Consider the following 14,309-nt stretch of genomic DNA (forward strand, 5'->3'; position numbering starts at 1 on the left):
ACGTTAAATACAAGGAGACTTGCTAATTATGAACACAACTTCTATTCTGATTCTCATTAATTGTAAATTTGATATATTTAGACAAAGTCTTTAAATATGGCGCTACCCGACAGTCAGTGGCTATATGTCATCACTGATAGTGTAGTACAAAACTCTACAAATATTACCAGTTTCGTCGATTTATTGACAGAAGGCAGCAATGTAGCTTTCATTTACAATGTGACGGACAACGATACATATTGCAATGTAATTTATTAATTGTTATTTTTTAATTATATATGTTTAAACATTAACTACGTGAGATTAGATCAAAATTTAAACAATCAAATAAGATTAATTAATGCAAATTTTATTATGAAAGTTATTTTTTGATCATCTTTTTGCAAAAGATTTTATAAAGACTTTTTTTAATATTTTCTATTCTCTTTTACGTTTATATTTCTGTCTTTTGTTATGTACTTTGGAGAAAAAGGGAATTTTTTTAGGTCAGTTTAAAATGTCATATCCAGAAATTGGTTTCGGCTTTGGCTAACGCTTTAAAAATGTCATTGATGACTGAAATAGAATTATACAGTCATATGGCCGATGAGGAGTTCGAACTCGTCCGATTAAATAAGCAGGAAAGACGTCAGGAAATTCTCAAAAGTATTAAAGTTCGCATCTTTAGTTCTATGTTCGGTGTCATTCGAATTGATGGTATAGAAATGATATCTCGTAACTGTAGTTTTCCTGACAATCTATACATGGTTATTCTTTATACACAATATAAATATAGATCGATTAAATTTTTGAGATTTTAAGAATTAAATTTCTTCGTTTTTTGGACTAAACTTGTAGTGTTCTTAGATATTAGGTTTAAGAAATTTTGTTTCTGAGAAATCGTTAATTCTCGCGAGAAATCGTATCTATACCATCTTCTTGACGGAAGTTTCTACACGTATTCTATTTTTTACAGATACAGCTTATCAAGGATACTTTTTCTACGAGCAGCGTTTGTGGTAAATGTCTGTTTTGGCGGTTCGCTTCGGCCATAACATGGGGCAACTTCTTCGCTCACGGCAAGAATGTCGCGCACTTGATCGAATCGGGAACATGGATACCCATTCTAGGTGCGAATTTTACAGACGTTCTTTTTCCACACGTAGTGCACGGTTTCCGAGGGATCAGCGTACCAATCGCTACGTATCACGTAAGTAAAGATTCTTTTTAATTCTCTGCGTAATTGTGCTCGTTGGGACAATAATTCTCTTTACATAGAATCCGCCGTGGCAAACTGTCTCGTTGACTAATTCTGGCAAAAAGGAATACGGAGGACTCCTTTTTGACGTTGTGAAATATCTAGGGAAAAAATTGAACTTTACTTATAATGTGCTCAGCCCGGCGATCAATCGGACCAAGTTCACTCGTAACGCTACTGCAGCCAATGTGGTAAAACAAAGTTTAAGTTTTATCGTATAACAAAGTTTAAGTTTCATCGAATGTTCATAAAGTGTATAAAGCATTTATTTCTTTACTAAATAAAAAAAAAAATATTTTAAGTATTATTTGAACTATAAATTTACATAAAACTTTATTTTACGATCTCCGTTCTAAAGCTTATTCAACTGATGCACAGCAGCACTTAATTTAATTTCCCGATAACTTCTCGATGTTTTACTACGAGTGTTTCAAACGTTAGGTGTTAACGTCGACAACGAGAGAAATGCCATCGCAGATAATAGATATGATTCTGGAGAAAAAGGTCCTTCTTGCAGCCTGCGCGTACACCGTGAACGACCACGGAAAGAAACAGATCAATTTTACCTTGCCGATTTTTATACAGACATATAGCTTCCTAACTGCGAAACCGGGCCAACTTTCTAGAGCGTTGTTGTTCACCGCGCCCTTTACCAAAGAGGTAAAATGTGCACCTCTACGCCGCAGCAATTTTACGTTTCTAGAAATTTGAAGTTTATTTAATGCATTATACATATATGTATACCTATACGATAGAGCGACATTGTATCTTCATAATGTATTTGTTGCAACGCCTTCAAGCGGGCTAGTTTTGCTTGTAGACGTGGGCCTGTCTGGCAGCATCCATTATTATAATGGGCCCGAGCTTGTACCTGATTCACAAGTACAGTCCAAGTAGCACGATGTTATCGGGGCTCAACTCCTGCTGGCAATGCGTATGGTACGTCTACGGGGCCCTTCTTCAGCAAGGTAGCATCCGCTTATTTCTGGAAGCGCTACTTTTATTTCGCTTGTAAGATGTAACCCAGGTTAAAACATTTTTTCACATTTCCGTCCTTTTTATTTTTCTATTTCTTTGTATTATTATAAAATATTTTCTTTTTCCAAATTACTAGTTTTCTAAGGTTTTTGTTGAGAAAAAAATCGTTTTTATTTTACACTTGTTTTTATATGAAAATACAGATCGTATTTTCCTTTCTGGAAACATACAAGGGTGATTGCGAATTATTTTAGGAGGAATGTACTTACCTCATTCCGATAGCGCTCGCCTGTTGGTTGGTGTCTGGTGGTTGGTTGTGATGGTCTTAGTAGCAACCTATTCCGGAAGTTTGGTCGCGTTCCTAACATTCCCAAATACAGACACTGCCATTCTGACTGTGGATGATCTTATTGCTCAGAAAAACAAATTAACCTGGGGCTTTCCTAATGGCAGCTTTTTAGAGGAGTATCTAAAGAATGCCGAAGAAGAAAAGTATCATATTCTTTTGGAGCGGGCTATAATTCATAACGCGACACAAGAAGTGGATATGATTGAGCAGATAAAGATGGGCAAGCACGTGTTGATTGATTGGAGAAGCACATTGAGGTAATTTCATAATATACAAAAAAAAAAAAAGATAATTTTTAATAAATATTCTGTTTATAAATTTACGTAAACTTCTCTTCCGAAAACATTGTGTAAAATCTGATAAAATAAATATCTCCGCATCTTTAACTTATATATTGTAACACGCTATAATTATTTCCATGAGGAATTTCGTGATAAATGGAGATACGGTCTTTTAAATATTTCATTCTGTCAAACATATAGAATGAATTAGTCTGTCCGATAAAAATGATGATAATGATGCATTGCCCGAGCAGATTCTTGATGAGAAGTGACCTGTTATTAACTAAGGGATGCGCCTTTTCTTTGAGCACTGATGAATTTATGGACGAGCCCATAGCGATGATTATTGCAAAAGATAGTCCTTACATAAAAATCATCAACGCTGAGTAAGCTAATTAATTTGTTTTATTATACATTAATTATCTCACAACGGTAAAATAATTACTGTTGACACTGTGTAGTAATTTATTATTATCAATTTTTCCAACGTATTATTTTTTTAATAATACGGTAAATTGCATGTAAATTCTGTTGAGTTTATTATATAAAGTTTTATCTTTGTTATCGACAAATCGTCACTTTGTGACTGTCGTAATTCAGTGACAATCCCATCCATATCCATTATATTTTGCCGAAGCCAATTATTAATTGAGTAAATGAATAAGTTTCGTTATTTAGGTTACACCGCATGCACGAGTCTGGATTAATGAACAAGTGGATAGCGGAGCAAATACCGACGAAAGACAAATGCTCGGACAGCTTCGCCAACCAGGGCGTGAAAGAGCGCAAAGTAAACGTCACGGATATGCAGGGCATATTTTTCGTGCTTTTCATGGGTAACGTGTTTTTTGCGTGCCGTTCGGGGTGTGTAATAACACCTCGTGGGAGTAAAAGCGACTCCTCATTGTGCTCTTTTCAGGCGTGACCGGATCGATATTTCTTCTGTGCTGCGAGTTTTGCTGTCATAAGCGGCAAGTGTCGAAGCGGCGTAAATTGATTCAGCCTTTTATCTCTTGAATCGGACGCAGCCGAGGATAGATGATAGATTAAATACGTTTCTACTTCTCGCGGAATAGCTTCACGGCTAGAACATCTGCATGCGCAATTAGACTTTATCGTTTCTTATATCTAGTGTTAATTACAGGGACCATTCTCGCTTAAGTATAGAGCGACTCCTCGTGCTACATGTTATTAATGTTACGCATTATTTAATTGCAAATTACGTACTTAAGTGACATGGTTTTCTGGCACAGAAGTTTTCCTTTACAGTTACCTATTTTACAGCTGTATTGTACAGCTGTATTTTGCAGTTAAAGTAAATTTTAGAAAGAATTCTTTGCAAATTGATATAAAATATACGTTTTTACACTTAGTACAAGTTTTATCCTTGAGACAAAACTCATTAAACGTAATTACACAGTGTGGAACCAACTGAAAAAATTATTCTTTAAAAAATACGACTTTTTAAAAAGAAAACTATTTTTTGCCATTGTATTCAAAATAATTATTAAAGATATCGGATAAGCGTTATATAAGTTTGTGTGAATTACTTGCCTTAAATAACATTCTACAATATAAAGAAAAAAATCCTAAAAATAGATAGTAGATGAGATTCCTTTATCGTACGATTTCTTTCAAAAATTGATGAATATATTTTTTTATCGATCGCGAACGGACAATTGATACTGGCTTGCGCATCAATCATCGTCAAGTTTATCACCTTGAGATTGTTCCGGTTCGACGTGTGCGTTTTAAAAACGTTCGGTGAATATCGTGAGTAGGGATACACGAGAAAAACGATTTTGCTGAAATATCTAAAAGTTCAGCTAGTTATAGAGAGAGATCGGAACGTTGGGTTATTAAAATAATTATGTAGTACATTCAAACTGATTGCTAGAACGTCGAAATTTTTTGCAGCATTGTTTATCATGCTTGACTTTCCTACATAATTATTTCAATGATAAAACAAAATTATTTTCAGATTTCGTATCTGGTTATATATTTTTTAGATTACTTCAACAAAATCGTTATTTCCGTGATAGATAAGGATGTAGTACGCGACTCTGCGTCAAACTCCGTTTGGTGCCGATAACGATCCGTTTCGCGAGCGAAATCGGGATGCAATCGGGAACGACAGAGGATGAGAAAGAAGGCACGCGAAGACATTGTGCTTCGCGTGCGCAGGATAATGATCCTTGTCGTTCCATTGTTGGCTCGCGTCAGATCCTGGATTCTGGATTGCGCATTCAACAGCCGTCTGCAACGCGCGGTAAAAGTCACCGCGATATTACGTAATGTCTCATTCGCGGAGATCCTCCCACTTGGATCAGTCGAAAGCAGATCCTCGCCGCGCCTTCACTATTTCTTCGGCCGCCGCCGAACGCCACTACCGTTATCACGCGCGTTAATATCCGCATATTTTCGAAGATTTGTAGTCGGCACAGATATATAGACGTGCGATCGCTGCCGATCGCACGGAGAGAGGAATTTTCGGCTCGCCCGACTAGTGTATTACGAATGGAGCCAGTCCGTGTACCAGCGAGTGACACGCGAAATAGTATAAGAAACATTTCATGCACGAAAGCGTGACACACTTGCTTCCCATTATAACCTGTTTTTAATTATAACCGATTTTTATTCACTAATTTAATATCGAAGCTTGATACATCATTTCTAATTTATCAATTATAATTAATTTTTCAATTAATTAAATATGAAGCAATTAATTTCTCGCAAGTATACGTTTCTTCGCGTCTTCTTTGCTTTCAATCAACGTTCGAATTTTACATGAACAGTATAAAATAATGTAATAATGTGACCAAATAATATGAATCCTGAAGACGTTTATTTACGTCACAATGTCTTTCGGCCAATCACTGATACATTTTTACTTCAATGAAATAATATCGTAATATCTTTGCCATTGGGTTGTGAGTAGAGCACGCACATATATATACATATATATCACGTTCCGCAATGATACTCGAGATACTCATAAACGTAAGCACAGATGATGCGGCGACACACTTAAGATCCCCTTCTTGTCGAAACGTTGGGAGATAGAAGCCTCGAAAAGGAAAGAATAGCGACGAAGAGCGGCAGGAAAAGGAATTGACGGCTTGGAGGGAAGCTATGCGCGCAATTTAACGGGGATTACGACCTTAGCCACTTAAGAAGTCGCGGTAGTAATTGGCGGTCTTCGGACGGGCCCCCTCGAGAGCGGGCCTTGAGCGGGCCTCGCGCGCCTCGGAAGTCGGACGGGCCCCTTGAGCGGGTCTTAATCGAACGACGAGCCCCGACGAGCTAGGCGGCTAGCCTGGCGCATCTGATCCACGCGTTCCTACGACGTGAGCCAGTCCCGACGTAGAGCGCGGACGACTAAGGCTAATCCTAACATTAGAACCGGCGCTGGATCTCGTCGCGGACTCTCTCTCTCTCTCTCTCTCTCTCTCTCCGTCTCCGGCTCGACGTAACGATTGGAGCATCGAGAAGGAAGCAGCGGAAAACAATGGGAAAGCCGTTGCACCTGATTGTAATATTGCAGCGTACGTAAGGCCGTTTCGATTACTTTGCGATTTGAATTAGAGGATTAATCCGTCAAGGCGATTCTCACGAGCTTGAAGCCTCTCCTTCGCGTAACGAAAGCGAAACAAATAAATGCAGATAAATATAAATGTATTCGATTGAATTTTTTTCTTTTTTTTCCCCCCCGGTATGAATTATACAAAGAGAGAAAGCAAAGGTAGAATCGTATTGCAAATATTGCAGAAGATTCATGTTAAAATATGATTGCGTTTCGTGAAGAAACGCTGGCAGTGTTACTCGTGGGAAGGCTTCAATTTCGAGAAACAAATGATACATGTACTAACGCGTATCAAATCACGCACGCACAACGTTATGAATTTTAACATTTCCCACTGATGTTATGTTGCAGCAGTGTCGTCCGCGTTCGCTTACAGGTACGGTCATCCTTGGTATCGCGCGGACACGGAGCGTCCAGTTGACGTGATCACCGATGTCGTTAACGAGCTCGGGGTGAGGATCCTTCAGCAATATTTCACGCGTGGAAACGTCGCGTTCTCGCCAACGGGGGTTGCCTTCGTACTAGCGGCGCTCTACGAAGGATCCGCGGGTAGAGGAAGTCAACAAATCGCCGAGGCCATATGCCTACCAGCCAATCGGGATGTTACCAGGATCGGTTTCAGGGATATTCACCGACGATTACGTGTAAGATTCCATATAACAGATCTGTTTACGTTGCTTGATAAATAACTTCGAAATTTTTTTCACTTAAAATGAAATAAGTACAGTATATTCGGGCATTGAAGAGAGGCGAGGATGCAAAGAGTGCAAGCAACACGAACAGGATCAATACTTAGGTGTTAACATTCGAAAGATATTTCCCTGGATATCTTTTAGACATTTTTTTAGACACCTTCTATCACGTCTCGAATTTGATGTATTTGATATATATTGCTCTGAATGTATGATTCGACATATTTTTTCGGAATTTTTATTATTTAAATGCATTCATCTCTCTTTTGAGAAACGAAATTGATAATTATATAGAAGCTAAGTGAATTATTTCCGTGTCCAGATTATTAGAACGCCAATGTTTTGTGAACGTTGCAGTTCACTTCATTAGAGCGTGGAGCAGCCTGATATTGAAAAGAAATTGATAATTGTTATAAATGAGATTAGAATGTTATAAATAATAAGAGAATCGCGCGCGCATTAAATTTTTTATATCGCTGATTTCAAGAGCTACCTCAACGCCGACGGTTTCCTGGGTGGTTTGACGCTAAGCAGAGAAAATACCAGACTCCGTCCTGAGTATGAAGACATTCTGAGGTTTTACGGCTTCGATTTGTCGAGTATTGAGCAAGAAGCGAACGTTACCGTTAGCACGGAAGACTCATCAGGTATAACTGAACTTCCGACGTCTACGATCGGCTCGAGCATGCCATCAACAGAGATGGCAAACACTGAGAATGTGCCGGACATGACGACGACAACATCAACGGGTGCAATCACGACGCTTCCTCCGGCTGGTGCGGAAACAACAGTCGTTCCATCGACCGCACCGGGCGTTACTCAGCAAACTGTCACGACGACATCGACGGGTGCAACCGATGTACAATCGACATTGGCTTCGGTCACCGGCACCGGAACGATTGTCCAGAATACATCGCCGACGCAATCGATCAATTCCTCAACGGCGGTTACTTCCGGCGAAAGTATTCAGCCGACTCCATCCGCGGAAACTGTCGTGGGTTCGCCGAATACGATTACCCCGATAGTAAGCACAGACAATCAACTGATTCCAACTACAAATATAGTCACCGTCGCGGGCAATCAGGATCGGCAAACTTCCCCAACAGTCACCGCTGGCGATAGTGCAACGAGTGCTAGTAGCGTTCCTAACGACAGCGTTCGACCATCGACAGACCCAGGAACGACAGCAGCAGCTGCGACTGATGCTGGCGTGACGATATCGATGAGTACTGATGTTTCAACTTCCGCTACGAATACCGAGGTACCAATGACTACAAATGCGTTGAGTTCGGACTACTCGTCGACTACAATCGTCGCGGATCCAAGTTCCGACGCATTGGTAGCCGCGAGCTCAGTCGTCGTCAATATGATGCCCGCTGACACAACTATTCCCAATGCGACCTTGAGTACCGTTACCATGAATTCGTTAACTACTGTGGTACCAGTGATGTTGAATAGCGCGAACGTGACTATCTCGAGTCCCGTTACCGAAACGATGATGGTGAACGGCGTTAATTTGCAATCGAGTACCGAGTCATCGGCAGATACTCCGGTCGGGAATACTTCAGGAATGACCGTTGCAAATGACCTCGCAACGACGACTGTGACCAATATTGACGATGCTGTCGCAGTCAGTTCTGCAACGATCGTGGTACCGCCTGTCTCAGCAACAACAAACGCGAACGATCTTGCTGGGAATAACTTCACGATCGCGAATTCTATGATGAGTTCTATAGATAATCAAACGGGCGCGTCTCTTGTGGATGAAAATACGATTTCGAACCGAAAGAAGAAAGATATAATTAACCTGATAGATAGTATAATTAACAGCAACACCGTTAAAGATGAGTCACATGATAGACCGCCGAATCTTCGTAAACGCAAAGCGAGAAATCTGCGCGGATATTTCTCTAGCTATCCAGGTACGTTCAGTTAATGAATATCTTTTTCGAGTAAATCGCTCGTGTTACGAATTGAAAGTGTTACGAGTTAAATCTTGTTAAGTGGGAAAATTCCAATGATAAATTATTTATGTAGTAATTCCTATACATAAACCATGCAATTACGAATATCAAATTACGAGTATCAAATGTTGTTTTGTTAGAGGAAAAAGTGAAAATTACATGCATTTATATGAGATTTTAAGAAAGAATTCTTTCTTCTAAATAGAAAACGCTAAGTAACTGAATGGAATTCGATTTCCTGTTTTTCAGACGAAGGTATTTGGATGCAAAATCTAGAAATTTGGAAGTCGTATAATACAGTAAACCCTAGCGAGTCCTCCATCGGTGATTCGTCAGCGGAGATGTCGTTTTTGGTGAACGGCTGCGACGTTTCCTCGGTATCGGCTTCGAGATACATTGCCGTATTGCCTTTCGCATATTTCCCATCGTTGCAAGCTGTCGCGCTCGAATTTCCTTTGGACGTAAGTCTGCATGAAAGTTCAATATGATTTATTAATTCACCCTTTCCAAACTCGAGAGAATCATTTTAAGCTTGATTTATTAATCTTTAATTTAAAACTTTTCCAATTCTTCAAAATAAGAGTTGCGCAATCCTGCAATCTATGTTAAATAATTTTATCCTAGCTTTTACTAGCTGAAAATAAATAAGTCTTGGCCAATGTCGAAGGATTTTCGAAATTAGACGTAAATTTTTCTAAAGTAGTTTCAATCACTGTACAGCTGTAAGTAAGTATTGCGAGTAATGTAAAGAATCTCTTATTTTCTTAATATCAAGGATCCCCGATACAACATTATACTTTTCATGCCCACGGATAAAACGGACACGCTTCGTCTGGCGAGGGATCTTAGCGGAAAGTCATTGAGATTGTTGAGGAAGCGATTACAGCCTACTTGGGTCAGGGCCACTATACCTTCGTTCATGCTGCGTGGTTTCGTCACATTGACGTCATTTTTGCAAAGGGTAAGCGGATAACACGTCCTCTTTGACGTCAGTGTCCTACCAATGCCAAATGTAGACACCGAATAGAAAAATACATTCCGGATTTACAGTCAACCGCGCATGAAGGTGTCAAGTAGTAGTTCTCCACAGTTTATACAGTTTTCCATTTTTAAGGACTTTTTTTTTTTATCTTAAGGATTCACGAATAATCGAGAAGTTCACATAAATACCTGAAATAATTTAATGTCATCCGTGATTATAAATTACATCTTAATTTATTTGCCCGTTCTGAATTATTTCAAACGAATTTTCCAAGACATCAAGTATGTAATCTTGAGTACAACAAAAAGACGTTTCTTTTTTTTTAACGTTTCGTGAGTAGAGAAGGTTGAGATTGAGGAAGGACAAATCAAGATTATTATCGACACCTATGCGTGACTGGTGTATAGTTGCCTCGATATTTGCGTCGAGATTTGCGTAATCTCTCTAAGATTTTCCTTCATTTACCTGTTTCCTTCGTAGCTGGGCATCCTGGATGTGTTCGAGCCGAGAGTAGCTGATTTATCGCCCATGACATCCGATCTCGGTGTATACGCTAGAGACGTGCAACAGAGTATAGGGGTCAATATAAGGAATTATATGAAACCCGACCGGACCCATTCTCGTGAGTCGTCTAATGTCGTTCCACCTCGAAGGGACTATTATCGATATCTACCGCCAGGTTCTTTTTACTCTCTTACGCTTTTCATGCGCTAACGCACTCTCCTTTCAATTATCCCGTAACGGTAATCGTTTCCACGCGTGTAATTGCATTCCTTGCTCTTTAATGCGGACATCCTGAATTTAAGAGTCCAATTTATACAATTTTGCGCGTTGCGTGTATAATCATTAGCATCTGTAGTATTCCTTCATTTCTTAAATGTATACAATATTTTACCCTTTTTTTTTCGCTTCTCTTACCTTCGCTTGTAAATTGCTTCCTTCTGTCTTTAAATGTAATAATATAGCGCTGTCAATGCGAGTCAAACATCTGAGTATTCGTTTATCGATAAAATGCACGAGTTTATTTTAATTTTTGATTTTTCATTATTTTATTATTCATTATTTCGCCACGTTTTCCGTTCTCGATGCTATTTCACGCAAATATATCTATTGCCTGACAACTTGATACGAGTAATCAACTTGATTCCCTAGAATTAAACCATCTTAGGTAGCATTCGAAATCGGTGAGCGTTCCGATACGTCTCGAGTGCTCGGTTAATCAGATGTTATTGGCATTGAATGGCATTTAGGTGATTTAATTTGTCGTGAAAGAAAGAAACAAACAGCAAGGCGGACGGAGGAATAGCGACGTCGGAGATAATGTTTGAAGAAGTAATTACGTTGACGCAATATCCGGCATTAACGAGTGAAATTACAAAGTTTCACGCGTACGGCTCGAGTATCCTCCAGAAACATAATTTGCGCACATAATTTGTAAACGACGGCGGCGACAATGTATCCGTCTACGCGTAGCGAACATACGTCTAATGACGTCCGACTATTTAGCTATTACTACTGCTGCCACTCATTGTCAGTCGTTTCTTCGCTTTCCTTTCTCTCTTTTTCGCTTCCGCTTGTTCCGTCGTTGCTTTTTCTCACGTTCCGCTACATCTTCATTACTTAACGCCGACTGTGTCGTTAATGATGACGTTTCTTCGTTAATGATGACGTTTCTTCGAAAATACTGTGAAAATTATCGAAGATTTTCGAAAAATTATTCGAAAACGTTGTCCTCGTTTAAGATTGAGAAATTATCGGGAACGAATCGTCTCTCGCTAAATTATATCTTTACGATAATTATGCGAGTATTAGTCATTATCTCCTCAATGCATCGTTAAATTACAAGTTAATCCAGCAGATAATTCAGCTAAACGCTTTTTCAAAAACACATCTATTTCTATGAATTCCATGTAATTTACAGGGTTTAATCTTGAAAAATTATGATGCAGTTGCGAGATGTAAATGGACCGTATCTGCGAAAATATGAGTTCCGAGGACGAATAGCTAGGCAGTATTTATTTTCACGCCACTAGGCGAAGCTTCAAGCAAAACTATCGATTACGGTTGGAAATATTCTCAGTATTGTTGTTCAGTTCACTGAATTTAATTGCTAATATCCTGCTCAAGTCCGTAAAGGAAGTCAATAAAAGACCTTGCGCCATCACTTTTTTACATTCACCGAGGATTCCTGAATCATTGTGGCGTTGCAGCGTTTTCATGAAATTATTTTTTCGGTTATTTTTGTCGCGTATATATTTATTTTCAAATAAATACGAATTTTATGATAAAATGATAGAATATGTGGAAAACAAAAGATTATTATAGTTCACTTTCAGAGTTACAATTTTCTATATAACATTATTAGCTATCTAGTCAGTTCTTTAACGGGATTCTTTGCTTGCACGTATAGTTAAAATGACAATGAAATAAAACCTTTTATCAAGCTGATAATAATAGTGATTTAAAAAATTAAAATATTGCTTTTACTGCACTAGATACTTATCTCCGTTGTTTGTGACATTACGTTCTTTTCTTTCCTGTAAAAACTAACTGTTGTAAAAATACAACGGTAAGAAGTTTTGTCAAGTCGCAGTGAAAGGAAGGACGCGTGCATTGCAAGTCAATGAACTGAACATCTAGAAATCTAAAGATTGACCTGCCAATCTGCAATGCACTACGTCTGTCAGTCGTTTAAGAAATTAGATATTAAAATGCTGTTTAAATTAAAACGGTATTAAAAAGAAATTAGATATTAAAATTTTCTCGTTTTCAATTCTCTCGTTTGCAATCATATTGATTAAAATTTTCGTTCGAATTTTAGAGAAAATATGTATATGATCGTTTTTAGGGTGGATTCAGACCTTGACGGAAAGGCAGAAAGCAGAAAAGCAGCAGCCAATCAAAACTTGCGCTATTAGTAAGCAAAAAAACAAGCGACTACTATCGCGAGTTCCGATTGGTTTTCTACTTTCTATTTTTCTGTCTAGGTCTGAACCCTAAAACTATGTAGAAGTTCTGCAAGTGCTTTAAAAAAATCTTGCTATTATAAGAAAAATTATAACATCATTATATATAGTTTCTTCTAATGCGCAAAAAAACGTAGCCTTGATTCCTTGCAAAAACTCACTAAACACATTAACCTCAAACCTCTTATATTTTTCCATCGTAATTGAAACGTTTTTAATTCCTCTGCACTACATAAAATACGCACGAAGTATTAGCTTTGTATTATGCGCGGCTAGACTGCTACATTTTTGCGCACATCAAAATTTGCAAGATTTTTTAGCTCTGTAATTGACATAGATTAAACTGTGTAAATATTCTTTTTGCGAATTAATTTTTACTGAATATTATTATCGCTTTGGAAAGTACATAATTTTTTATCTTTTACAAAATGTAACGTGCATATTACAAAAAATAGTAAAAACACTGTTGAATATTAAAAACATTTTTAATATTTTCTGTGATTAAAATAATTCTTTAGTAAAAGTTTGCAAAATAATTATGAATTCTTTTTAGGTAATGGTCTATTCGAAAGAGCTGGGCCCGAACCCTTTACGGCTTTGCATCCCTTCCTTTATTTCATCGTCGACACCGAGACCTCAGTGAGTTTAATCGCCGGACGAGTGGATGATCCGCTTAATTCGAGAATATTGTAGGGATATGATTTAGATCTAAGGTTTAAATAAACACTCGTTTATTTGACGACACTTATAAATAATTCCATAATGTGGACTTCTCCTATTAGCTCGCACACAATTATTATCAAGTACACGCAATTAATATTGTGCTCTGTACAAAAATTCCTATTTGTAAATAAAGAAATATTAAAGATAAAAAAGTAGCAATGAGCATAACTTGAAATGTGTAGGATTGAGCATTTGGAAGAATATTTCAAGCTGTCTCACGCTATAGAGCGAAAGGCTCAAACTTTCTATACATCTTGCTAATCAATAAAAAAGCAGATACTTATACGTTTGTTTCGAAAACTATGAGAATTGAAATCGCAATTATTATGAAAGGAATTCATATTTTTCCCTGATTTTCTTTAGCTCTTTTGTCTAAGTTACAGAATCGGCAGTATCTGGCTTTAAAATTGACTTCGCAACAATACAAGTAGAGTAGATCGACGATTATGTAATTTACAAATTTACGATTCTTTCGTAATTTTTTTTCAGTATATACGCGCGCGCGTGTGTGTATGTGTTCGTGTATTGTATTTCATATTCGGATCGAAGTGGCA

The 14,309-nt window shown here is 38.1% G+C and overlaps 3 protein-coding genes across 3 annotated transcripts in view; 2 read left to right on the forward strand and 1 right to left on the reverse strand.

Moving 5' to 3' along the window:
• Positions 1 to 2,825, forward strand: part of LOC108746353 — an 11,237-nt gene extending 8,412 nt beyond the window's left edge. Inside the window, exons 6-12 of the mRNA XM_018483066.1 lie at positions 82 to 246; positions 486 to 653; positions 956 to 1,189; positions 1,258 to 1,428; positions 1,679 to 1,897; positions 2,058 to 2,205; positions 2,470 to 2,825. Of these exons, the coding sequence (XP_018338568.1) occupies positions 82 to 246; positions 486 to 653; positions 956 to 1,189; positions 1,258 to 1,428; positions 1,679 to 1,897; positions 2,058 to 2,205; positions 2,470 to 2,825 (1,461 nt within the window). The remainder of the gene's footprint in view (positions 1 to 81; positions 247 to 485; positions 654 to 955; positions 1,190 to 1,257; positions 1,429 to 1,678; positions 1,898 to 2,057; positions 2,206 to 2,469) is intronic.
• The window catches only part of LOC108746355 (docking protein 1), a 29,809-nt gene that overhangs the window by 13,995 nt on the left and 1,505 nt on the right, over positions 1 to 14,309 (reverse strand). The window contains exon 2 of the mRNA XM_018483068.1: positions 8,776 to 8,778. The gene's annotated coding sequence lies outside the window, so the exon portion shown is untranslated. The remainder of the gene's footprint in view (positions 1 to 8,775; positions 8,779 to 14,309) is intronic.
• On the forward strand, positions 6,329 to 14,290 carry LOC108746352 (mucin-17). The gene is made up of 7 exons (XM_018483065.1): positions 6,329 to 6,390; positions 6,783 to 7,072; positions 7,608 to 9,042; positions 9,334 to 9,545; positions 9,860 to 10,045; positions 10,547 to 10,688; positions 13,586 to 14,290. Exons 1-7 carry the CDS (start codon positions 6,354 to 6,356, stop codon positions 13,723 to 13,725), a joined length of 2,442 nt encoding a protein of 813 aa, XP_018338567.1. The 5' UTR covers positions 6,329 to 6,353; the 3' UTR covers positions 13,726 to 14,290.

The sequence above is a fragment of the Trachymyrmex septentrionalis genome, unplaced genomic scaffold, assembly GCF_001594115.1.
Source record: "Trachymyrmex septentrionalis isolate Tsep2-gDNA-1 unplaced genomic scaffold, Tsep1.0 scaffold168, whole genome shotgun sequence".
Lineage (NCBI taxonomy): Eukaryota > Metazoa > Arthropoda > Insecta > Hymenoptera > Formicidae > Trachymyrmex > Trachymyrmex septentrionalis.

What these genes read in the sequence shown, in the direction of transcription:
- LOC108746352 (XM_018483065.1), top strand. Translation starts at nt 6,354, where the DNA reads ATGGGAAAGCCGTTGCACCTGATTGTAATATTGCAGC. An exon ending in ATATTCACCGACGATTACGT is followed by an intron (nt 7,073 to 7,607) that starts GTAAGATTCCAT and finishes GCTGATTTCAAG; the next exon opens with AGCTACCTCAACGCCGACGG. An exon ending in ACCCGACCGGACCCATTCTC is followed by an intron (nt 10,689 to 13,585) that starts GTGAGTCGTCTA and finishes AATTCTTTTTAG; the next exon opens with GTAATGGTCTATTCGAAAGA.